This window comes from Trachemys scripta, chromosome 14 (assembly GCF_013100865.1).
Source record: "Trachemys scripta elegans isolate TJP31775 chromosome 14, CAS_Tse_1.0, whole genome shotgun sequence".
NCBI classification, from domain to species: Eukaryota; Metazoa; Chordata; order Testudines; family Emydidae; genus Trachemys; species Trachemys scripta.
Window position 1 is genome coordinate 21,264,442 of NC_048311.1, and position 23,961 is coordinate 21,288,402.

The window sequence follows — 23,961 nt, forward strand, 5'->3', positions numbered from 1 at the left end:
CATCAGGAATGGTAACATACAAAAGCCAGTAAGTGAACACTTCAATCTCCCTGGTCATTCTATTACAAATTTAAAAGTCACTATTATTGAACAAAAAAACTTCAGAAACAGACTTCAGAGAGAAACAGCAGAACTAAAATTCATTTGCAAATTTAACACCATTAATCTGGGCTTGAATAGGGACTGGGAGTGGCTGGCTCATTACAGAAGCAGCTTTTCCTCTCCTGGAATTGACACCTCCTCATCTATTATTGGGAGTGGACTATATCCACCCTGTCAACACTGGTTCTCCACTTGCAAAGTAACTCCCTTCTCCCCATGTGTCAGTATATAATGCCTGCATCTGTAACTTTCACTCTATGCGTCTGAAGAAGTGAGATTTTTACCCACGAAAGCTTATGCCCAAATAAATCTGTTAGTCTTTAAGATGCCACCAGACTCCTTGTTGTTCTTGTAGATACAGACTCACACGTCTACCCCCTGATACTTGATTAATCACTGTATATTGCTTTGAAGATGGAAATAACTACCCTTACTAAAATCCCTAGGAAAGATACAATCACAACTAACAAGTCATATTCCTTATTGAAGAAAAAACTTTATGTTCTACACTGATGGCCTAAACCCTGTGGTACCATCAGCATGCCAACTTTATAATAATAATCACAGGACTCTGCCTTCCTATAGCACTGTCAAGCTAAGGACCTCAAAGCCTTTTATAATAATAATGAATTAATCCCTGGGGGCCCGTGATATATTGTTATCCCCATTGTACTCACTAGGAAACAGAGGAACACAGATTGTCAGTTATGGAACATGCACCATTCCCATTGATGCTGGTAATACACAGAAGTCAATGGGACATTGCAATCGATTTCAACGGGAGCAGGATCGGGGCTAAAATCAGGTCAGAAGCATGCCTCCCAATGGTCTCAGGATTTGTGGGTCTGTCCTGCTTTGACCCCTTCAGACCCCCTGTCCCAGTTGAAGGAAAAATTTCCCATATTGACAGCTGCCAGGGGAGGGGACATGAAATGGCCCCTATACCTAGAGGCATTATGATCTGGCACAAGCATGAGCTTGCAGTGCCACTCATAGAGGGGGGTTCGACAGGTCAGACCCCAGTGGTGCTGCATCCTGCTTTAGCCACTTGAAATGTTAGGAGGCTTTCCCAAGATCAAACAGGAAGTCAGTGTCAGAGAGAGAACCTCAGTCTCCTGATTCCCAGCCCCATGCCCTAGTAACAATGCCCAAGCTGCGGATTTAGGGGATTTGTGTGCCTAGCTATGTGGGGACAATCAGGGTGATCCTCCCCCATGTGTGGGAGGGGAGGTGAAACTTGGAATAAGTGTGTTTGGGACCAGTCCCCTCAGGCTCCCACTCCACCACCAAACAAACCAGCCCGCCCCACTGCCCCGTCTCTATGGTTCTTCCTAGCCGGGAGAGAGTGGCAGACACTGCCTGATTATATGCACTGGAGGATAAACCATAGAGACGGAACGGCCTGGGAAAGGGCTCTTCCTCTCTAATAGGCGGTGTTCCGGGTGGGCGTGGTCACGCTAATTAAACCGTGGCCATGTAATTGGTTCGTGAGTACGTGGGGGCGGACCTATGCTAATCAAAGGGGCTTTGCGCCATTTGATTGGCTAACGCGGACGCAGGGCGGAGTCGCTTTGCTGCCCGGCCGCGGGTCTGCCGGGCTGGAGTGGTGGTGGCGGCAGAGGCAGAGCGTCTCGTCTCCAGGGGGTGGGGTGCTCCTGGCGCGCTCCCTTAGCATGGGTTCGAGCTGCGGCCGCGTCTGCTGGAAGTGGCGGTCTCCCCTCCGGCGCCTCGCGGGTAAGGGGGCCGTCCGCTTGCCGGGCTGGGGCTGGAGAGCGGGCGCTGGGAGCCTGGCTATAGGGAGACGCGGGGGTGGGTATGGCCCCCTGGCTATAGGGGAAAGGGGAGGGGGTCTGGGCCCCAGGCTATAGGGGAACTGGGGGGGGTCTAGGCCCCAGGCTATAGGGGGACTTGGCTGGGAGGGCATAGGAGCCTGGCCTGGCCCTAGGGGAGTTGGGGTGCGGATATGGGAGCTGACTATAGAGGGAGCGGAGGAGGGCATAGGAACCTGGCTATAGAGCAGTGGCTCTCACCCTTTCCAAACTACAGTACCCGTTTCAGGAGTCTGATTTGCCTTGGTTACCCCAAGTTTCACCGCTCTTAAAAACAACGTGTTACAAAATCAGACATAAAAATACAAAAGCGACACTGCACTATTATTGAAAAATTGCTGAGTTTCTCATTTTTGCGATATAATTATAAATCAATTGGAATATAAATATTGTACTTACATTTCAGTGTACAGTCTACAGAGCAGTATAAACAAGTCAGTGTCTGTATGAAATTTTGTTGTACTGACTTTGCTAGTGCTTTTTCTGTAGCCTGGTGTAAAACTAGGCAAATAACTAGATGAGTTGATGTAACCCTTGGAAGACCTCTGTGTACCCCCAAGGGTGTGTGAAACTGTGGTTCAGAGCCGTTGCTATAGAAGGACTGGGGAGCCTGGTTATAGAGGGACCTGGGGGGGGAGGGAGATGGGAGCCTGGCTATAGAGGACCTGGGGAGCCTGGTTAGAGAGGGACTGGGGAGCCTGGGGGAGCAAAAAATGGGGGGGAGGGGATTGTTGGGGTAGGAGCTGAGCTATAGAGTCAGTGACTTGAGAATTTAGGGGTGCAGGGGAATGGGGATTATGTAGCTGAGGGAATGCAAGGAGCAATGTGACAATGAGATGGAAATGGGAAAGAAGAGGCGAGAGAACCACCTGACACTTTGATGTCCAGGCCCTTAAGAACGTCAGCTGGTTGTGAAGCCTGGGAAGTAACTAAGGTGAAGCCTGTGTTCATGAAAGGTGCTTGGGCCGATTCCAAGGATGCCTGAGCCTTCACTCAGGGAAGTGATAGTCCAAGGGAAGGACAGAATAGAGCTACACTGAAATGGCCAAAACACAGATCCTGTCCCTCAAATAAAGTTGTGCCCTTTAAGTTATTTGCTCTCGGAAAGAGTTAATAAAGCAGAGCCCCCCCTTGAGGCCCCTTTGGGCCTGTTTTTTTTTTTTGAAGAGCTGAACTCCTGCAGCAACTGTTGATTTCAGCTGGAGTTGTGGGTGCTTTGCACTTCCATAGTCAGGCCCCATGTGTCTCAAGTTAAGTAGCCACAATCCCTCCTGGAAATGTGGTCCTCAGTGATGTAGGAGTGGTTAGCAAGACTGCTGATGACATTAAATTGTTTTAGCTGATTAAAAACAAAGCAACCAAAACCACTGCAGACTTGTGAGATGGATTTGGACACAATGCGGGGGAGTGAGCAATGTAAGGGCAGATAAAGTTCAACTGGATACATATACAGCAATGCATATTGCTAAAACTACCTTAAACTTCTCATCTGCGGCTAGGCTCTGAACTTGCAAGACTTTTTCCAGAAGAAGACTTGGAAGTAAAGGGAGACAGAGCTCAATGCAGATATCTGTCCTGTGTTGAGTATCGATGTAATTAAAAACAATAATACTAAGACGCGCAGTGTTCCGCTGAAGGGAGGAGACCCATTTAAAAAATGATATTGTATCAAATGATACATCCTGTGTGGTCCAGTTTATTACCTCAGTTTATGAAAAAGAGAGCAGAGATGGAAAAGATCCAGAGAGGGGTAAAAGAGTGAGGTTTTGAGGGACTTGTATGCAATGAAAAATATAAATACTAGAAGTTAGCCATAAACTACAGTAGATTTAACTATGACTTTCAAAGCTATGATCAATTCTTCCTTTTATTCCTATCCTGTAACTTGAGTGCAAAAGACCACTTTCTTTAAAGTAACCCTGTCCAATAAAAAATAGTGTTGTAAATAAACCACCGATTTCCTGATGTTAGTAACATCTGGGGTGACTAGAAGTAAAAGTATTCTGTAGTGATGCCTGTTTGAAAGACTCCACCATATCCGTTAGCATTTGGAGAGTGAGAGCCCCCTTCCTTGTTAAACACATGTACATTTGGACACAGGAGTGTGTGCCTTGGTGGGTTGTTTGTTAGTAGGCTACCGAGACCCATTGCTGGTTTAAGATCAGGTTGATAGTGACTAAATTGTTGCCATCTGACTACTGCTGAAAGGCCTTGGCAGAATGAGCTGGTTTAGTTCAGTACACAATGAACAAATAGCCATGATGGTGGTTTTTGAGATATGAACAATACTAAATTGGGGCCCTGGTCTGCAGTCTCAGCAGAGAAGCCAAAGTTTGAATGGACCATGGAAACTGAACTACTTTATGTCCTTCTAGGTCAGGGTGGAATGGGGAGGACACTTGCATTGCCATTGCATGTGCCGTAGCTGTTTTGTAGAGAGAGGATTTCAGTCTCCAAGGACATCTGACTGCCGCCATTCACCAGGCATAGATTCATGAAAAATTACCCACCCCTGCAAGCATATACCCTCCTCCTTTCTGAGAAGAAAATTCTGTTCCTATCTTGCACTTCTGTCATGCCATTCCTCTGAAGTCATCAAAGTGCTTTAATTAAAGTATTAATTAATGAAGTCCCAGTTTCCTTGTGAGGTAGACAGGAATTGCCCCACCTGATTTACAGGTGGGCGAACAGTGGCAAAGTCCCAAGGCAAGCCAGTGTCGGAGTCTGGAATGGAATCCAGGACTCTTGACGCCTACTCCTCTGTGCTAACTACCTTCCCCAGACACACTCCATTTCTAAAAGAGTCCAGTTGACTCTACAGGTACAGTGTGAGTGGAGCTGGGTAACTGCTTCCTAAAATAGATATAAATATCAAGGGCACTGAAGAAAAATATCAGGGTTTGGCAGGGAGTTGTAGTCCCCGGCATTTGACCCTGATGCATTTTTGCTTTGAATGTCTTTGTACTTAGTGGAATAAAACTTCTCAGATGACTGCCAAGGCTGTGCTGGACTATGACTGAAATCACTATTGTCTCCAGCCCTTCCGGTTGCTGTTTAATCGGATCACGTTAAAGTTTATCGATGACCTGTTCTCTGAATAGCCTGCGGTGTGGGGAACGCGAGGCGCTAGATTGCCGTGACAGCGAGATCTTTTGTTGGACTTGTCACTTGGGAAGAAAATCTCAAGTGGCGGGCAGCAGGATACTTTCCTCCTAGCCCCCACCTGATAATGAAGTCAGAGGTGGAAGGGGAAGTCATAGTATCCAGTCCGCTGTGCAGAATGGAGTGCTGAAAGGGACTTAAAAGATGAAATCATCACAAGGGGAGTCGTCCTATGCCCCCTTTCAGTAAAGAGTCCCTTTGAAAGGGGAGGTCTGTTACCTAGCAGAATCCCTGGGCACATCCCTGATGTTTTCCTGTTGGCGGCTTTTCTTTCCATGGTATACGTGTTCCTAAGGGTAACTTCTACCCTTCCGTTTTAATTGGTTCTAAGTCCTGTGTTTGCTTAAAGCAGAAGGACTAGCTCTTAGAAGCCTTTAGCACCCCTCCCAGTTCTGAGGTCCAGCCAGCGTGCATCGGAAATCCTAGCAGGATAAAGGCATTTGTGTCAAGGATGGTATTTTCTCTGTTCACTGACTCTGCTTTTGTGCTCTTTGCTCAGGTTTCAGCAGGCTGCTTTCGACAGCTGCTCTCGCTCCTCAGATATGTGTTGTGGGGAGTGGACCTGCTGGGTTTTACACCACCCAGCACCTCCTGAAGGTAACTGGCTTCCGTTCAACATAAGAGGAGATATTCAGCCTCTTGCTTGCTGGCATATGGGCCGTAGACATCCCATAATTCAGGGGACGATTCTCTGGTGCCTGCACTGTGTTGGGCTGTCTCCATCAAGCCTATAAGGCTGTCACTATAAATTAAGGCAAAACTATGCTTCTGTAATAAGATACACCACAAATATCTATCTACTGGGCTTTTAAAATTTTTAATCCACAAAATGCTGGTAACATTCATCTATAAATATATGGACACCAGAGAGAATTGCTTTAGGTCCTTCTCCATATTGACTAAGCCAAACAAATGAACAAACAAATGTCACGTAACAGTAAATGTCAGAACCTTAGTCGATCAGTTATTGGTCTGGCGATGAGAATAGACTACAAAACCTGCAGAGAGTGCTGCTAGTGATAAGTCACATCCATAGTTGCTTAATCAAGTGAGGTCACTTGCTTTTTGCTGTCTCTGAAATACCCTTGAGCATGCTGGGGTATAATACTCTGCATGTTAGCCATTAATGAACTTCAAGGACAAATTTCAGGGCTACTTAATCTCCACAAATAGCATGAGAGAGAGACGCTGTCTCAAAATACTAGCTGCTAACGAAGTACTTAAAGCAAAAAATCTGACTAAAATACATACCAGCTACAAACCTAAAATGTGTATAATTGACAGTAAGATTTTAGGATCTCGGCCGGCATTGTTAACTGCTGTTGGGGGGGCAAAAGAGGTTAAATCTGGGGCATCTTTCACCCAATATACATCTACAGCAATTGCTTAAATCCCCAGTGCCAAACTCTCCATGATGGGCTGGTCAGACATGGATCTCTGCAGGCAATGTGTTGCAGCATCTCCTATTCCTTTCACTGACCTAGTGGGCCTGTCCTAAGATAAAATAGTTATTTCACAAAAAACAAACCAGCCACAGTCTCTAGCTCAGTATGGTGTTCCTATTGGTGCGAGTTAATGAATCTTCAGGTCAGAAGGTAGATCCTCTTGTTAAGTTTCTTTAAATAATTCCTTTCCTCTTTCTATTGGGGCAGGCTGGCAAAATCCACAGTATCCCAACCTGAGAAGGTGGTTTAGAAGAACACAGGAGAGTTTTGCTTACAAGCCTGAAATATACTAGAAACATGCAATATTTTGTATCTGGTGCCCACATACTAATTTTTTAAACATTCAACAGGGATGGGAATAGACTGGCCGGTCTAATTTCCTTTATTCTATGCCAGCTCTCTGTGCACTTCAATTTACTTTTATTTAGGTGATTGTCTAGAAAAGGTGAGTGTTATTGTGGCAGCTATTCCTATACAATCAGCCTGTTTTTGTCACCATTGTATGCTCCTCCTTGCTATCTGAATGCAACACCTTACAACCAAAATTAAACTAAAATACAGCTGCGCTGATGTGTATGTTCTTGCCCCAGCTGGATTTACCAGATGTTTTGTGATCTGTGCATTCAGAAGTAAAAGAAGACCCTTGATAAAGACTGTAGGGGACACAGAGGATAGGCCATATCTTGCCTTCCGTCCCCGCATGATGACGATCCCAGTGTTCAGGGAGTTTAGCTGGGTGCCACTGACCTATAGACTCCCAGCACGTCTCTCCTTGTTTTTTCTCATATGCCAGAGCTCTCTCCTGAATTGTTTGCTGTGCCTGCAGATTCAAGAAGATCAGTGTCTCTTGATGTGCAGCCAGTTTCCGCAGCAGACAGTTGATGTTGGGCCCCTGTTGTTAGCCACTTAGCTTGTGTGCTTTTGTTCTCGCTTGATTGCTTATATTATAACTGTGAACTTGCTCTTCTTCTCTAGCACCACAGACTGGCCCGGGTGGATATTTATGAGAAGCTGCCAGTTCCCTTCGGCCTTGTTCGTTTTGGAGTGGCACCAGACCACCCTGAAGTCAAAGTTAGTACTGGCTTTCCCCTCGCCTCGCAGGGTCAAGGTAGGGTGACCAGATGTCCCGATTTTATAGGGACAGTCCCGATTTTGGGGCCTTTTTCTTATTTAGGCTCCTATTACCCCCCCGTCCCCTGTCCCGATTTTTCACACTTGCTGTCTGGTCACCCTAGGTCAAGGGGTGATGGAAATGGAGAGTCCGTGTTGATAGCTTTGTCCAAGAGTTGTGAACTGGGTGTGGTGATCCACTTACACCACTGTGAGCCGAGGCAAGTCGTAGGTCCTCTCAAGAGAGGTATAAGAAGTGCCAGTGTTGGGGTGCAATTCTTGTTTGTAGGGGATTCTCTGTCGTGGGGCCTGTTTTCTGTTGCCAGGCCAGGTGTGGTCAGGCATTCCAAGGACAGAAGTGACGTTTGCCGAATAGACAAGGCTACTGGGAAGCAGAGGCGTTGGCGACTAAAGTGAGGGGGAAAAGTTTGGATATGGGGGGGGGGAGGTGCACAGGGCCATCCTTACCCATACGCAAAGTATGTAGGTGCGTAGGGCACCAGGAAATTTGGGGCACCAAATTTCCTGGTACCCTACGCAGCTGTGTGCTGCTCCAGCCCCTGCTCCGCCTCTTCCCCAGAGCCTCCGCCCCAGCCCCACCTCTTCCCCAAAGCCCCCACCCCTGCTCTGCTCTGCCCTGCCCCTTCCCACCCCTGCTCCACTCCAGCTCCGCTCCCACGCCCCTGAGGACTCCAGAAGCGGTCGGGCCTACCCTCACCGGTAAGTAGAGCGACCTGGCCCCAGCCTGCTCTGCTTTCCTGGCTCCCAGCCATGCCACTGGCGAGTGCTGGGGGGCAGTACCCCCTGCCCTCCCAAGCCTGGGAGCCAGGGGAGTAGAGCAGGCTGGGGCTGGGTCACTCCACTTCCCGCAGGAAGTGGCCAGCCTCCCCATGCAGAGGCCTGGGGCCAGTCTCCCCCACCGTGGAAGCCTGGGGCAAGGCCCCACACCACCCCCACCGTGGGGGTGGGGGCTGCATAGGGCACCAAAATAGCTAGGGACGGCCCTGGAGATGCATATACCCTGTTTCCCCGAAAATAAGACATCCTCCGAAAATAAGGCCTACTTACAGTTTTGCCTCTCGTTGTAATATAAGGCATCCCCCCGATAATAAGACCTCCCCGATAATAAGGCATCCACCGATAATAAGGCATTTTTCATTTCTGAAAAATAAGACATCCCCTGAAAATAAGACCTAGCGCATCTTTGGGAGCAAAAATTAATATAAGACACTGTCTTATTTTCGGGGAAACAGGGTAAGAATGAATTGCTGAACAGTCTGATTTCAAGAAAGAGCTTTCATATTAAAAGCTGGGAGTGTCAGGCAAGGATATCTGCGGCAGAAGGTCAGTGCTGGGATTGTTCAGTAGCACTGAACATAAGAACGGCTAGAACTTTGATTTGTTCCTCTTGATGTTGGTGAGGGCTGTTCAAGGGGCACAATTCAAGTTAGCAAAACTTCCAGCCAAGTGTTTTTTCAAATGGGCAACTCGTACTAGCAGTGAATGGATCTTTTTTTTGTTTCTATTTTTTGCCATTTGTCGCTTCCTTTTGACAAATCTGACTGGTGTGGTGCCAAGCCGTGGATAACTGTGTTTATTTTAAAATGAAATATTCAAGCCTTGTCAGATAAGAGCTATGCGTCCCGGAATAGCCAGCATGAATTAGAGAGGGAGACACTGACCTATAGCTTCAAGGCCACATGGGGGCATTGGGGACCTATACATCCCCAGACCATGCCGCTGTCTCCTCTCTGGTTGGGCTTTGTAGGACCTGCTGTGTGGCTGTTAAATTTAAACCCTTTAAAACTTCTTTTGACCCAACAGAACGTAATCAACTCATTTACTCAGACGGCGCATTCCGATCGCTGTTCCTATTATGGGAACGTCACTATCGGAAAGGATGTGACGGTGAAGGAGTTGCAGCAGGCTTATCATGCGGTGGTTCTGGTGGGTTAATGGTCTGTGTGTCTAGTGGGGAAAGGACTGGGGTGGTGTCGCGATCAGATCCAGCACGCTTCACTCCTTCCTTCCGAGTTTTGGGGTATTGAATCTGTTGGATTCCCCCACTTTTTTAGCCCTTCCTGTCAAGTTTGGTTTTTAAGGGAGAAGGAATCTGTCTCTCTTAGGTTTTTATATGTTCTCCATCATTGTAGTGTCTTAGCTCCTCACAATTTTTTAATGATTTATCTTTACAACACCCCTGTAGGGCAGTGCTGGTGGGAAACCAAGGCACAGAGAGGCTAAGTGACTTGCCCAAGTCACACAGGAAGTCTGAGGGTATGTCTTCACTACCCGCAGGATTGACAGGCAGCGATCGATCCAGTGGGGATTGATTTATCGCGTCTAGTCTAGACGCGATAAATCGACCCCTGACGCTCTCCCGTTGACTCCTGTACTCTACCACTGCGAGAGGTGCAGGCGGAGTCGACTCACCGAGGTGAAGACACCACAGTAAGTCGATTTAAGTACGTCAACTTCAGCTACGTTATTCACATAGCTGAAGTTGCATAACTTAAATTGATCCCCACCCTAGTGTAGACCAGGGCTGAGGTAGAGCAGGGAACTGAATCCCCATCTCGCTGGTCACAGATGAGTGTCTTAACCAATGAACTGCCCTTTCTCCTGAGCATGAAGTGAACAGTGTCAGGTCTGAGGTGGTGGGGGATGAAATTCGCTCTATTTCGGCTAGAAAAGAGGGTGTTTGAATCTGTGAGTAGCTGTGCTGGTGAATATTTCCTGTAGTCATTCAGCCTGATGTGTACATCCCATAGCGTGTTGCTGATCTGGGGCGGTTCACCTCTGGGGTGGACTGTATCCTGTCCTGTCCTGTAGAGAAATGGCTGAGCTAGTAGCAGGGAAATGTCTGTTCCTTGTTTTCCATGGCAGAATGGAAAGAAACTCCCCTCCTGACTGGAACTATCGTTCTGAGTCCGGTGCCCTGGGGAGTGCATGTGTCTGTGGCATAGTCCACCATAGTTCTCCTTGCTGCCAAGACGCTGGAGAAAATAGCTGCTAGTCTAAAAAACAACAGGCTTTATGGCTATTTGGGGAGCGAGAGGCGGGTCCCAGAGGAGGAGATGCAGTTACGTTGCCCTTGCCCTAAAAAAGCAGCTTGAAAGCCCCGCTCTCCCTCGCCGCACCTCTGTGTCTGACATAGTCCAGCCTGGCTAGACCAGTGTGATGAGCAGGGCGTCCTGCAAGCCGAGAAGAGCCGATAATTCCACAAAACTCACTAGGGTCTTTGCTGTGCTGATCTACTATCCCAGGAGGTGCCCGGATATTATGGTGATTGGCAGCAGTACAGTATCCAAGGGATGCAATGGCTCCTCTGTGTTGTGTTTGTGGAGCTGGAGATTTGCATGGTGTGTGATATTTGTCCCCGCATCTAGTGGCGTGTGTATGACTATGGGAATGTTGCTTCTGTCTCTGCAGAGCTATGGTGCTGAGGATAACCAGATCCTTGGAATCCCAGGGGAGAACCTCTCGGGGGTTTATTCAGCAAGAGCGTTTGTGGGCTGGTACAATGGACTGCCTGAGAACAGAGATGTAAGGGTTTGTTTTTTCCTCTCTAAGCCTTTGCGCTCTCCGTGCATCTATATGCAGTCCTCCAACTCCGGATTAGTGCCTGCCTGAAAGGCTTGCAATTGAAAAAGATTAGCAGACGCAAAATTAAATCCTTCTCCGATGTTAAAAATGTGAATAATTTTCACGTCAGTAAGAGAGGATTAGCCAGCTCTGTAGATTGGCAGCACTTCTTGGAGAGGACATAAGGAAGCCCGAAAGGGACACTTTTAGGGCTGGGGAGATTAAGCTGGCTTGTCAAAATAGTAGACACTCACAGAGATTCCCTGTGAGAGATATGGGAATCCAGAAGACCTACAGGAGTGGGGGCCCAGGATGCACTGAAAGAGATACAGGCTGGGGAAATAACTGAATGTGTTGTAAACTAGCCATTCTGACAAAGCCACACTAGGCAACTGCATCTGAGGGAGTGACTTTTCAGCATACCTGGGCCCTTTTACCTGGGTTAGAATGGCAGCTAGAGTGAAACAGGAGGCTGAAGAAAACTTCTGCCTTTGTAACAAGGAGGGGATGGAGAGAACCAGCCTTAAGTGTGGTGAAGATGCCAGGATTGACCGGGTGTCGAATGTACTATTCAGTGGGATCTCTCTCTCTCCATACAGCTGAAGCCTGACCTAAGCAGCGAGACAGCCGTGGTCCTGGGGCAGGGGAATGTAGCTCTGGATGTTGCCCGAGTTCTGCTGTCTCCACTCGATATACTCAGGGTGAGTTGAGGGAGGCCTGTAAAACATAGAATGCAAGGTGCAGAGTTTGTATGAAGGGCCAGAAATCTACTTCAAATTCATTAGGGTTTGATGTAAGAGGGAAACCCAGACAAAATAGCTGATTAAAACAACCACATGTAGACTCATCTGTGGGTCTTGTTTTCAAGCAGAGCCTTTCTCCCTCATAGCCTGCTTCCCCTCCTGCTCTTCCCTGCAAGGGAGTCCTAGTCCTAGGTTTGTAATACCCAAGCGTTGCTATGGGAGTGATCGGGGGAGTCACGGATTCAGCATTAGGTTCTGGCTGATGGCACCAGCAGCTGGGCTGGTGGAAAAAGCATATTTGGTGCTTTTAAAAAAAGACAAGGAAAGCACCATGTTCCAATCCAGTCTACAATGCTCTAGAGCTTTCCCCAGTGAGAAACATTCTCCTTACATACCCAAGAGCTAGAGAATGCAGAAATAGGGCTGGGATTCTCCCAGAACCAGCTGGCCTCTTCTGTAGCACTCAGGGCCCTTCATGGTGTGGAGTTCATCACTTTATTTTGTCCCACACAACCTCAAACTCAGTTTTTTAAAGGCAATGAATGAGGTTCTGGCCCTTTCTCCTTGTAAGCGACAAAGAGGGAACTGCAGCCTGCCCCCTGCTGGAGCTGCTGGGAGGTCAGAAGTTTAGCCTGGGTTTCTCTTTTGGAAAGGGTGCGCCTCTTCCCCACACATCTCTGCTTCCCAGGGTCTTAGTGATAGCAACAGCCTCAGCAGTACCCGATGTGCCTGCTCTCCAGCCTCTTAGATCTTTTCCCTACCATGCTCCCAGTTCGATAGCTGGAGGCTTGTTGGCAGCAGCTGCTGCCCCAGATGTTAGCAGCAAGGACCTCCCAGAGCTTTCTGTCCCTCCGGAACTGAAAAGAGGCTGATTGAAACTCAACTACTACCTCCAACATTAATGGGCTAAATTTAAAAAAGCTTGGGACTTTGCCAATATTTAGAGGCCTTACATAGTTACACTGATTGGGAAGTGAGAGCTGTGCTTCAAATGATGTGGTCTTTGGTACCAGAGGCGGTACTCAGCCCCGGTACAAGGGGGACATGGCACTTGTCTATGAAGTGCAACGTTCCCAAAGCCGACTCTGTGCCTTTGTCAGATTTGCTCCTTTTTTGTGCTGAATGTAGGTTCTTCCCTGCTTTTCTCTCTGTGGAGCTAATCCCGCTACAAGCGAGTGAGTCTGGAAGTTTGTTGCACCTTGGGCATCATCAGTAAAACTGTCAGCGAGTTCTGTTTGCAGAAGCTTTATCTGAAGGGGGAAGGAAGAGGCAGAAAAGAGCCCTGCTGAGCTTTTCACATTGTCTAGCTTGTGATGCTGACAGTTAGGGAAAACAACGTGTTTTGACTTCTGAACTGAGCAAATCAGATTTGGAACCCTTTGAGGTATAGTCCAGTGGAATCTCTAATTAGTCTGCGCTCCTGAGTAGCATTGCCCTTCTCATTTCTTTTCTGTTGTAAGGAGGCTTCGCTGAGCGTTTTGGTCTACAACCCTCAGCCACGTTTTTCAGTGATGCTGGTATAGATCCCATCACAGTCTAAGTCAATAGGGGAGTTTCCTCCATTGCAGGGAAGAGTAAAGGGGCAAGTCACGAAATGCCCCTGTGTGAATCCCTACAGCAGAGGAGATTAGAAAGATGAGGTTCCTCGCGCTGTTGGCCCCAAGCTTTAAATGGCTGACTGGTTTGGGGTTGTGTGTGTGTTGTTTAATTTTTTTAGCATCCTCTTAAAAGGCTTTTAAAGAAGCCTTGCATCTGAAGAAGTGAGGTTCTTACCCATGAAAGCTTATGCTCCCAGTACTTCTGTTAGTCTCAAAGGTGCCACAGGACCCTCTGTTGCTTTTTAAAGAAGGGAGATTTCCCTTTGAGCCTGCTCAGTAAGGTGTTACCTTGTTAACAGTGTAACGACTGCAGACAGTATTTTCAGTGAGTGCTGTGTTAAGGCGTTAGCTGTGAAAACCACCTCATGCAAAGGGAGGTGGCTTTGCCTGGGCAAGCAGATGCCCCGCTGTTTGCAACTTCCTGCGCTGTGCCTTCCTATCTCTCCCACTACCCTCCATCATGGTCCCATCTTTGTCTTGCAGAAGACTGATATCACTGAAGGCTCCTTGGCAGCCATAGCCTGCAGTAAGGTCAAGCGTGTGTGGCTTGTTGGGCGGAGGGGGCCCCTCCAGGTAGCTTTCACCATAAAGGTAAAACTGATTCGTTTGAGCTTAAGGATACTGTAATGTAACCGGATTCGCTGTGACTGTAAATCTAACCCTAAGCCCCTCTTCTGTGGGTCTAGTTAATTCAACATGAGCTGTTGAATCCACTAATTGTGGCTTCCAGAGCCTACAAGAAGGCACGTGAATGCCGGCATCCTGGTTACTGTGCCCACATGCTGAACTCAGCCTCCCGCCTGTAAAGCAGGAGTTGCTAGCCTGTGCCGCCGGTATGGTGGGAATGGCTTCTCTTTTGGATCTGTGCTGTTCTTATGGCTTCTCTGCCTTATCCACACACGGCACAGTGAGGCATCACGTCTTCCTGTCTGACGTTCCCAGGAGTTGCGGGAGATGATCAACCTGCCCGGTACCAGACCTCTCCTGGCCCCTGCTGACTTTACAGGCCTTGGCGATGTTATTAAAGGTGAGGAAAGTCTGCCCAGCACAACGCAGGTTGGATGGTGAGATTTCCATGGTGGGGTAAATACCCATGGGTTCTATCCTGGGGAGCTCTTGGAGATGAAGGACGAGGCCAGGGGGCCTTGCCCTGCTTTCCAATCCGGTTGCTAAACTAAAACAAAACCAGTGGGCAACTTTACCCTCCCCTCATCGCCCTCGCATCTTGGAAACCAGTCTCTGATTCCTGCCTTGCTCTGTGTTGTTACCTGATCGGAAGCAGTTGTTATGATCTATTGGGCTGTAATGAGAGAGATAATTTCTTCTTCCCCTTTGTCCTCACTCGCTTGCTAGACCATAAGACTTCAGAAAAAGCCTTGCAATGCCCTGATTGACTAGCACATGAGTTCCACCTGGCTGAGCCACAGTGACCAGAAGGTCAACGGGCTGAAACAGCAGCACGGTTGTCCTGGTGGCGAGTATTCAAGGATGGCTAGTAGCAGGAGAGCTGCAACACCACCTGTATCTAGAGGAAATGGACGTTCAGCTCTTACCTGCTGCACGTTCCAGCGTAGTTTGTCTGCTCAGGCTTGTAACAGCATCACATGGGCTGTTGGGGAGTGATGGGGAGATGGATCGTGAAGGGCAGGGTCAGTGTGTGACTTTCAGTGAAGGAGAATCCAGGTCTGAAAGCCCATGTTCCGAGCTAAACTGGAAGGAGAGTTGGGTTCTAAGGTGCCCTTGGACTTTCTTCTCAAACTGTTGAATTCAGAGGCTGTGGCTTTTGGCAAAGCTGTTCCCAATTGTCTTGCTGTGCCTGGCACCAGCTATCTGCCTTATTCATGGTTTAGAGCAGGGGTTGGCAACCTTTGGCACGTGGCTCGCCAGGGTAAGCACCCTGGCGGGCCAGGCCGGTTTGTTTACCTGGCACGTCTGCAGGTTTGGCTGATCGTGGCTCCCACTGGTCTCGGTTCGCCGTCCCAGGCCAATGGGGGCGGCGGGAAGCGGCGGCCAGCACATCCCTTGGCCCGCGCCACTTCCTGCTGCCCCCATTGTCCTGGAGCGGCGAACTGCGGCCAGTGGGAGCCGTGATCGGCCGAACCTGCGGATGCGGGAGGCAAACAAACCGGCCCGGCCCGCCAGAATGCTTATTCTGGCGAGCCGCGTGCCAAAGGGTGCCCACCCCTGTTTTAGAGGCTTGCAAATGCTGAGCATTAACTGTACGTTGGTCCAGACTCTCCTCCTTGCGTGGTCCCTCTTTAGAGACTGATGGACCTTTGTTCAGGGTTCCTTAGGCTCCTGCTTTGCTCCTTTAATTTTAGATGTTCCCAGACCCAGGAAGCGTCTGACTGAGCTGATGGTCAAATCGGCCCTGGAGAAACCTGGTGAGAAAGAGGCCAGTCGTTGGGCCTCAGCAACCAAAGAGTGGGGCTTGAAATTCCGGCGCAGCCCGCTGGAGGTACTGTCCGCTGCTGACGGGAAGCAAGCAAGAGGCATCCGAATAGCCGTCACCAGGCTGGAGGTATGGACTCAAAATTCTCTCTTTCGAAGGATTTGCCCTCCCCATGCTTGGCTGTCTGTGTTGCTGGGAGATGAGTAAAAGTCTGTTGCATCCATTTGGATCTGGAAATCTCTGGGGAACCCTTCTACGTTAATCTAAAGACAGCTTGATACTCCTGGTCTAATTAGAACCAGCAGAACTGCCTGCTGTCTGAGCAGCTGGAATGGCAGATTCTTGGGAAGTCAGCCCAAGGGCTCCCCCAGGAGCTGTTTCTGATACAAGGGGAACTTTCTGTCCATTGGTATTCATCGTCGCAATTGGAGAACGCGCCAATAACCCAGCCTACGAAATATTCAGTAACGGGATTGCCGGTGAATCCAGGAGGTAGAAGGGAGATGTTGCTGTTTCTCCTGGGAGAGAAAACTCGCGATTGCATTTGCATTACAGGCTCTTTAACTCTTTTTTTTTTTTTTTTCTTTCTTCCCTCTCCCTCCCGGGGTTATGTAGGGTTCAGGCGAGTCTGCCAGAGCTGTCCCCACTGGAGAAGTGGAGGAGCTTGAATGTGGGCTGATCCTCAGCAGCATTGGCTACCGGAGCCTCCCACTTGACTCGGCTATACCATTTGACCCCAAACTGGGGATCATCCCCAACAGCCTGGGCAGGGTTCAGGGGGAACCAGGTTAGTATGAACACTCAGGGTTGAGGTTTCCTCATGTGTAGTGTTTGGGTAACAGAGCTTATGAGTGTGTGTGAGCGGCGGGGGAACATGCCTATAGGCAGGTGGAAGGATCAGTGGCCAGGAGGTTTGTGTGGATAGGGGTGAATGGGAGGGTATGGGCTTGTGTAAAGAACAGGTCTGGGAACTGGGTTCCATCCCTGTCTAGCTCACAGGCTTCCTGTGGTGACCCCTCCTTGGGCAGTTCAGTTATCTGTGCCTCGGTTTCCCCATCCATAAAAGTGGTGTAATGCCCGCGTTAAAGGAGCGTTGTGAGGCATAAGTCACCAGCATCTGGAAAGCACTTTAACATCCTCGGACAGAAATTGCTATTGACTTGTCAAGTATTGTAGGACTTGGGCCATTTTGTGTCCTTACCAAAAAACCAAAAGGTTACAGTTTTAAAGACCTGTCTCATATCTTGTAACGTTAATAGCTCAGATACACAAATGACCCAAAAGCATGCTGTAATTGTTATTAGTTTATTAAAGAGAGATGGCAGCCAGCAATGGCTTCTTAGGGGTAACATTCTTGAGTCACTAGAAACTCCCATAGCAGCTCTACAGTGGGGAGGACAGCAAGGTTGAGTTGATGCACTCTCTGCTACGGGGAGGGTAGATACTACCCAAATATACCCCACTGAGCAGATGCTACAGTGATCTTGGTAGTGATCTGAGTATGATGTATCTTGGTGTCAGCTGTTAACAGTGGCCAGCTACATCTGAGAGGATGTGGGTGTAAAACTACGGTGGATAAGGAAATATAGATCTATATCAGGGGGTAGCCGTGTTAGTCTGTATCTACAAAAACAAGGAGTCTGGTGGCACCTTAAAGACTAACAGGTTTATTTGGGCATAAGCTTTTGTGGGTAAAAACCTCACTTCTTCAGATGCATAGCATTTGAAGTGAAGTTTTTACCCACGAAAGCTTATGCCCAAATAAATCTGTTTGTCTTTAAGGTGCCACCAGACTCCTTGTTGTTTTTATAGATCTATATCTAACTCTTGAGTCCCTTCAAGCTGAAGAGACAACTGTGTTGGGGAGTTGGCTGGACCCTATCCCTACATGTGTACTGGGGATTGCGTCGGAGCATGTCAGACTTTGTGTAACATGCTGTTACAGGTCTGTACTGCAGCGGCTGGGTGAAGAGGGGACCCACAGGGGTGATTATCACCACCATGAACGATAGCTTTGACACAGCCCAGTCCGTGCTAGAAGATCTCCAGACGGGGGTGCTGAACCTTTCAAGCTCCAAGGACGGCTTCAGGTCTGTGAGGAGCATTCTGCACAGTCGAGGTCAGTGAATGTGCATACATGAGTCCTTGTGTGTGAGCATCTGTAGCAATGTGGGAGCCAGCCAACCTCCTTCCAGCAAACTCACGCCAAAGTTCTAGGCTGGGACAATGGGTTCATGAACTGTCTCCTGAAATCTGGAGCATGGGCTCTAATTTGACTAAGGAAAAGGGTTTGATCTTGTCTCAGTCTGTAGTGGACGTTTCTCTTCCCCTTGTCTCCTGGGGGGCAGTGGGAGAGAACAAATGCCACACACGCTGGTCTGACTGTCAGTCTCTGCATGGGACGTGTGCAGTAATAAGAAGATCACGGTGCTGAGAGTCAGGATTTAATTGCATGGGAAAGGCTGAGTGGACAAAGCTTGCACAGTGTGCTCTCTATTCCGGGTGCTTTTCATTTGTATGGACACTACCCATGCAGGGCCGGCTCTAACTTTTTTGCTGCCCCAGGCAAAAAAAGAGCGCCGCGCTGCCGAAATCCCCCCCCCCCCCCCACCCCCCCACCCGCCCCCCCCCCCCCCAAGCCCCCGCCCTCCCTCCGAGCATCGTGCCGCCCGAAGCCCCCACCTGAAGTCCCCCCACCCCCCCGAGTGCCGTGCCGCCGAATCCAAAAAAATAAAAAATAAAATAAAAAATGGAGGGCCGCCCTGCCCCAAGGTGCCGCCCCAAGCACGTGCTTGGTCGGCTGGTGCCTGGAGCCGGCCCTGTACCCATGTTTAAATTCCACCCACTCCCACTTAGCATTCGTTTTTGTAAAGTCTGGGTTAGACGTCACTTGCTGATTAGACATATGAAGCATTTCTCGAGTCTCTTTATCCTTTTCACTTTTTGCTGGGAACAGTCTTTTAAATTAAAAAAATAGTATGAACATTATATGATGCATTTTAATTACAATTTACAGCACTCACTGAAGCAATAGTAAGGTGGACTTCCTAATGGCGCAGAATATGGAGAGACCTAGCTGGGTGCTTGCAGCGCACCTAAGGATGGCTATTTTGAGCACCTCTGCTTATTGTTAACAAAACGAGGAACCTTGTATATGAAGTTTTTGAGCGGTTACAGTGAATATATTGCGGAGAAAGGTGACAGTCCTGGGTCTGAGATTCTGTTACCCACTGGTCGGTTCAAGGACCGCACGAGCTCCCCACCAATGCTGCACTTCCATAATGCTTCAGTCCTAATCCGGAGGAACCACCTCCAAGAATGTGAGAGGAGTTCGTTCCATGGGCTGCTAAACCCTTCGTTTCGCTGCTGAGGCGACCAGAGAGGGTGCTGGTTGTGCTGCTAGATTCCTTGGTGTGAATACAAATCCATTTCATAGATGATACCCAATAGTCCTCAAATATAGCTCCCGCTTTCTACTAATCTAAACCATATTCAAGTCAGCGATTTAGAGAGAAATTTCTACCCTCGGCCTGTTCTCAAAGTCTTTCCTATGACAGATCTCTCCTTGAGCCCTGTTGCACTTAGGCTCATAGGAATGATCACACCAGTTCAGGCCAGTTATCTTACTCCAGTACCCTGTATCTTGCAGTAGCAAACACCAAATTGTGCAAGTAACCTCCTAGTAGGCCATTCCATAACTGCCTATCTGGAGGAAAATTTTCTTCCTAACACTTTGATTTATTGTTGACTTATGCCCTGAAGTATGAGGGTTTCTACCCTTTAATTTTTGCATCCCATCTAATGTAACTATAAACAGTTTTTATTCTTCATATGAATGATTAATCTCTGTTTGAATCATACTAAACTCTTAGCCTCTATCTTGTCAGTGATTTCCACAGGGTATTTATGGGAGCAGAGTGCGTAACACAATGTGTCTCCGACCCCGCATTTTATTACTAAAAAAAACCAAAAACCCCACAGGTGGGGGACTGCAATTCTCTTAATTTCAATGTAACAAGGTTTGAAAGTCGTTGCAGGGCAGCGCACGGTTGCTAGCCAAGGGCCATTTAAAAGCAGCACGGTCCTTGGGTAACGTGTCATTGTCAGCTGCATAAACAGCTATTGAATGGCTTTCCTAGCAATCCTTCCAGGCACATTTGGGGACAGATTAAAACACCCCAGAGGGTCATTTACGGCTGCTGTATTTAAAGGCTTTCGGTTCAAGTGTGCTTCCCTCCAACAGTTCAAGACGTTTGAAGTGAACCAAGGCCGTTTCTCCTACACGAGTGCTGTGCTGAGTATTGTTATGGCTTGCAAGTGTCTGGCTAGTCAGATTTTGATTGGATCTCTGGAGCCTGTCTTTTAACTTGCCTTCGTGCTGCTGAGTTTTGAAGGTGCCTGTGTTTGCAAGGTCCTGTTTCTTCTGTTTGCTTGCATGTTTCATTCTTGTTCATTTGGGAGAGATGGACCTGTCCTTTCTCTTTTGTTGTAACACCAGGGGTCCATCCGGTTACCTTCTCAGACTGGGAGAAGATAGATGCTGCTGAAGTGGCAAGAGGCAAGCTGGCTGGCAAACCTCGGGAGAAGATAGTGGATCCTCAAGAGATGCTGCAGTTGATCAGTCACTGAAGATGCCTATGCACAGCCCTCTGGGTCTGAGAAAGTGACAGATCCACAGTGTATCCCCTGCATCTCCTCGGCAAGTTCCATTCGCTGCTGGCCATGCCTGCCATGGAGGATTGGCACAGTCAGAACTGATTGCTGTTCTTGCAGGCATGGGAGAAGGTGGGTGGCTCCAGAGGCCTGTGGAGCTGTCCGGTAGTGAGCTGGAACTGACTCTGGCTTCTCAAAGCGAACATGAGTTTACACAAGGCCACGTGCTATTGACTGACTCCAGGTCTTTACAGCCTGCAGTCTTGTCTCCAGCCACCTTCCCTCCTTGGGTCAGCCCTATAGGGGGTCACTGCAGTCATCCGGGAGCTCGCTGTAGATTGAGTCACTTGGGCGTTAACCGCTTAGTTGGACTGGGTGCCGCTTAGAGTGAGAGGCCCTGGCTCGCTGCTCTCTGATCATTACAAAGAAATTTTACTGCACCTTTGAAGCCAGTGAGAGGGAATGAGTGACTGTCACCTTTCCATTCACACCAAAAGCCTAAAGCCAAATGGCTTTATTTCCTTGTAACCTGGGTCAGAGTCTGAGCAAGTTATTTTCTCTCTTTAAATCACCTATAAATAAGCCCTTTCAGGAAGAGGAAGGTGAAGTTGGAGCTACAGTTTGAGTCCAACCTCTTAATCTCTGTCTGCATTAATCTTAGGGCTGGCTGGCCAGCCTAGGCCTGCAGATAGCCTAAGAGCTGTGCAAATGCAGGGTCCTGCTTCTCATCCGCTGAGTGAGTGTTGCTTTCTGTCTGTCTGCAAACTTTACTAGGCAGTCTGTGTCAATAAATCCTGAAGAGTCCTCATCTGCTCAACAGCACTTAATAATGGAAACCTAGACCGGGCCCGGGTTATTTTATTTTTTTAGCCGGGGGATGGGATGGGAAATTAGTAAATATATAATTGATTTGTCCCAGAATATCCAGAATCATCTGTGCATTAGTATTTCAGAGGTGCAGCCTGCCCTGATTGTGACTAGCACCAACCTCTTGGCCTTTCTGCTTTTTTATGTAGTCTGTATGTTTTGAAGATTATTAAACTGACCCTTTTCCTCTTTGACCAAATCTATTATGTTTTAAATGATTCCAGGTTTTACTGCTAGACCGAGAGCCCCTAATATCCTCTGTTTAGCTACAGAAGGAGTATAGCATCATGCAGACTTCCTTGCTGCTCTGTTAATGTGCTTTCTCCTTGACCTGTAGGGCTACCTGAATGGCTGAGACTGCAGTTGTCACATGTAAACTGTTCAGATCCGGTTTTTTATGACAACATCTGCAGATCCCCCTTGTAAATGTGTCTATTGTAGACCAGGCCTCTGGGTGTTAGGGGAGTTCAATCTCTGTCCTCATGCAACCCTTGGTGTCTCTGCTAAAATGTATCAGTTGTGGTGCTGTTTTGTTGCAATGTGGACACCTGTCTGCTGGGAGGTTCCAGATTGTATTTCCATGCTCAGCATTTAGCCCAATTCTAGACAAGACAGATCTGGGCCTCATCTCTTTTTAAATCTCATTTGCAAACTCATTAAGAAACTCAGGAAATGTGATGACTGCTGGAAACATCTATGCAAATTAGCAATAAAGCTTGTTGAACAGCTGTTTGTGCGACGTGACTCCTGTTATGTCGTAAGGATGATGCATTTCTAACTCTGAGCTGGAGATTACGTGGATTCTGGATTTGGAAAGGTGATTAAGCTGTTTTTTGGCGAGGCTGTTGACTACAAGGTAATGAAATTGCTCTCTGTCCTGCTTTGGTGCTGGGCATACAGGGACATAACAATAGAGGAAACAATTGAAATGCATTGTGAGTGATGTATTTGCCTGCGACATGATGTGATGGGCCAGACCTTGCTTGTCTGTAGTGGGTGGTGGTAAATGCTTTTTGTTCATGTCAACAGAGTTCACCTTGATGTTAATCCCAGAGCACTGTGCTGGCTCTGTACATGGTACGGGGAGCACACACTTGCCTGTAGGATGGGTGGCAGTAGTCAGTTCTGTACAAGCAGGGCTCCATGCCAGTTTTTAGGAAGGGACAAATAACTGAGGGGGATTGAATGCTGTTACTTAGATAGGAATTTGGCCCAGGCCTGGGGCTAATGCCCTCCGGGAAGTGCCATAGGACCATTAAGGATGCACAAGAGGTCAAGATCTAGGTTTTAATATCTTAGGCAGATGAAGGACTTTTATTGAAGATTATGTCAATTCCTCTCATGTTCGCTGTTCCTTTGAACTGCCCGTTCCATAGCTGGCTGCATGTCATCTGTCCCTGACCGAATTAATTCATCTCAGGATGGAGAGCTGGCTTCCTTTCCCCTTGTCTTCACTCCGCTCTTTCATCTCTGTCTTCAGGGACCAGGGCAATTAAATGTCTCTGGTAAACTTCATTTCCCAATTACAGTCTGTCCATTAGGTGGCGCTGTGATGCCAGTACCGTAACTCCTGAGAAGTACAGCAAGTGCAGTAGAGCCTTCCTAGGGCTGAGTGACAACCTACATTTGATGAATGGTGATGGCTGGCCTGCAAGAGCAAGTGGCTCATTAGCCACCTTTGTCTCTACTTTATGTCTGCCGGGAGACTCACCTCTCCTGCGGAATTAGGTGGCCAGCCTAGGAGAGATGATTAAAAGATTTTCCTGTGTGCGGGGCGGCTGCCTCCCTCTGTCTGAAATGATGCCCTGTCTGCTTCTGCTTTCGTCCCCTGCTTTCTTGGTGCTTTCAGCTGTTCAGAGTTCAGTGCTGCACTTCAAAGGGAGCTCACCTGCAGTGAGGTACAGTGGCCTGGTTTCTTACTCCTCCCCTTTCCACCTCCCACGCACCAGTAGCCATCTCAGACTCAGTTAATTCCCAGGTTTTAAAAATCCCTTCAAGATACCATTAAAGTAGGGAGTATTAATCAATTTAAAAATACCCTTATTAGACCATTGGGATCATAAACCTTTGAAAGCCTGGACATTTGAGGGTAAGAATCCACAACCAACCTTAGCTCTCCCCAGATATCTCTGTCGTGTCCGTCCTCCACTTCCAGCTGGGTACCTGAGTCAATCACGTGTGAAGGGGAAGGATGGTTCAGTGGTTAGGGCGCTGGCCTAGGAGGTGGGAGACCCGCATTCATATCACTGCTGTGCCACAGACTCCTTGTGTGCCCTGGGGCAAGTCACTTGATGTATCTGTGCCTCAGTTCCCCATCTGTACAATGGGGATAACAGGACTGCCCTGCCTCACGTGGATGCTGAGGATAAATCCATTAAGATTGTGAAGTGTTTTGAGATGGGAAGAAAAGCGCTAAATGAGATTATTTTTATTTTAGCTATTCAAATAAGTATCAGTAATACAGGAGCGTGGGGT

The 23,961-nt window shown here is 48.1% G+C and overlaps 1 protein-coding gene across 3 annotated transcripts; it reads left to right on the forward strand.

Moving 5' to 3' along the window:
• Positions 1-1,695: 1,695 nt before the first annotated feature.
• FDXR (ferredoxin reductase) lies at positions 1,696-22,215 on the forward strand. 3 transcript variants are annotated; one of them, XM_034790091.1, is made up of 12 exons: positions 1,696-1,836; positions 5,593-5,690; positions 7,514-7,609; positions 9,473-9,595; positions 11,081-11,194; positions 11,833-11,934; positions 14,058-14,165; positions 14,517-14,601; positions 15,896-16,095; positions 16,582-16,753; positions 17,912-18,085; positions 20,465-22,215. In XM_034790091.1, exons 1-12 carry the CDS (start codon positions 1,776-1,778, stop codon positions 20,593-20,595), a joined length of 1,464 nt encoding a protein of 487 aa, XP_034645982.1. In that variant the 5' UTR covers positions 1,696-1,775; the 3' UTR covers positions 20,596-22,215. The 3 variants fall into 3 exon arrangements, with proteins under 3 accessions (XP_034645982.1, XP_034645984.1, XP_034645985.1); XM_034790094.1 differs by having other exon boundaries at positions 1,792-1,836; positions 7,514-7,646; XM_034790093.1 differs by lacking the exon at positions 11,833-11,934.
• The last annotated feature ends 1,746 nt before the right edge of the window (positions 22,216-23,961 follow it).

What these genes read in the sequence shown, in the direction of transcription:
- FDXR (XM_034790091.1), top strand. Translation starts at nt 1,776, where the DNA reads ATGGGTTCGAGCTGCGGCCGCGTCTGCTGGAAGTGGCGGTCTCCCCTC. An exon ending in CAGGGTTCAGGGGGAACCAG is followed by an intron (nt 16,754 to 17,911) that starts GTTAGTATGAAC and finishes ATGCTGTTACAG; the next exon opens with GTCTGTACTGCAGCGGCTGG. An exon ending in GAGCATTCTGCACAGTCGAG is followed by an intron (nt 18,086 to 20,464) that starts GTCAGTGAATGT and finishes TTGTAACACCAG; the next exon opens with GGGTCCATCCGGTTACCTTC.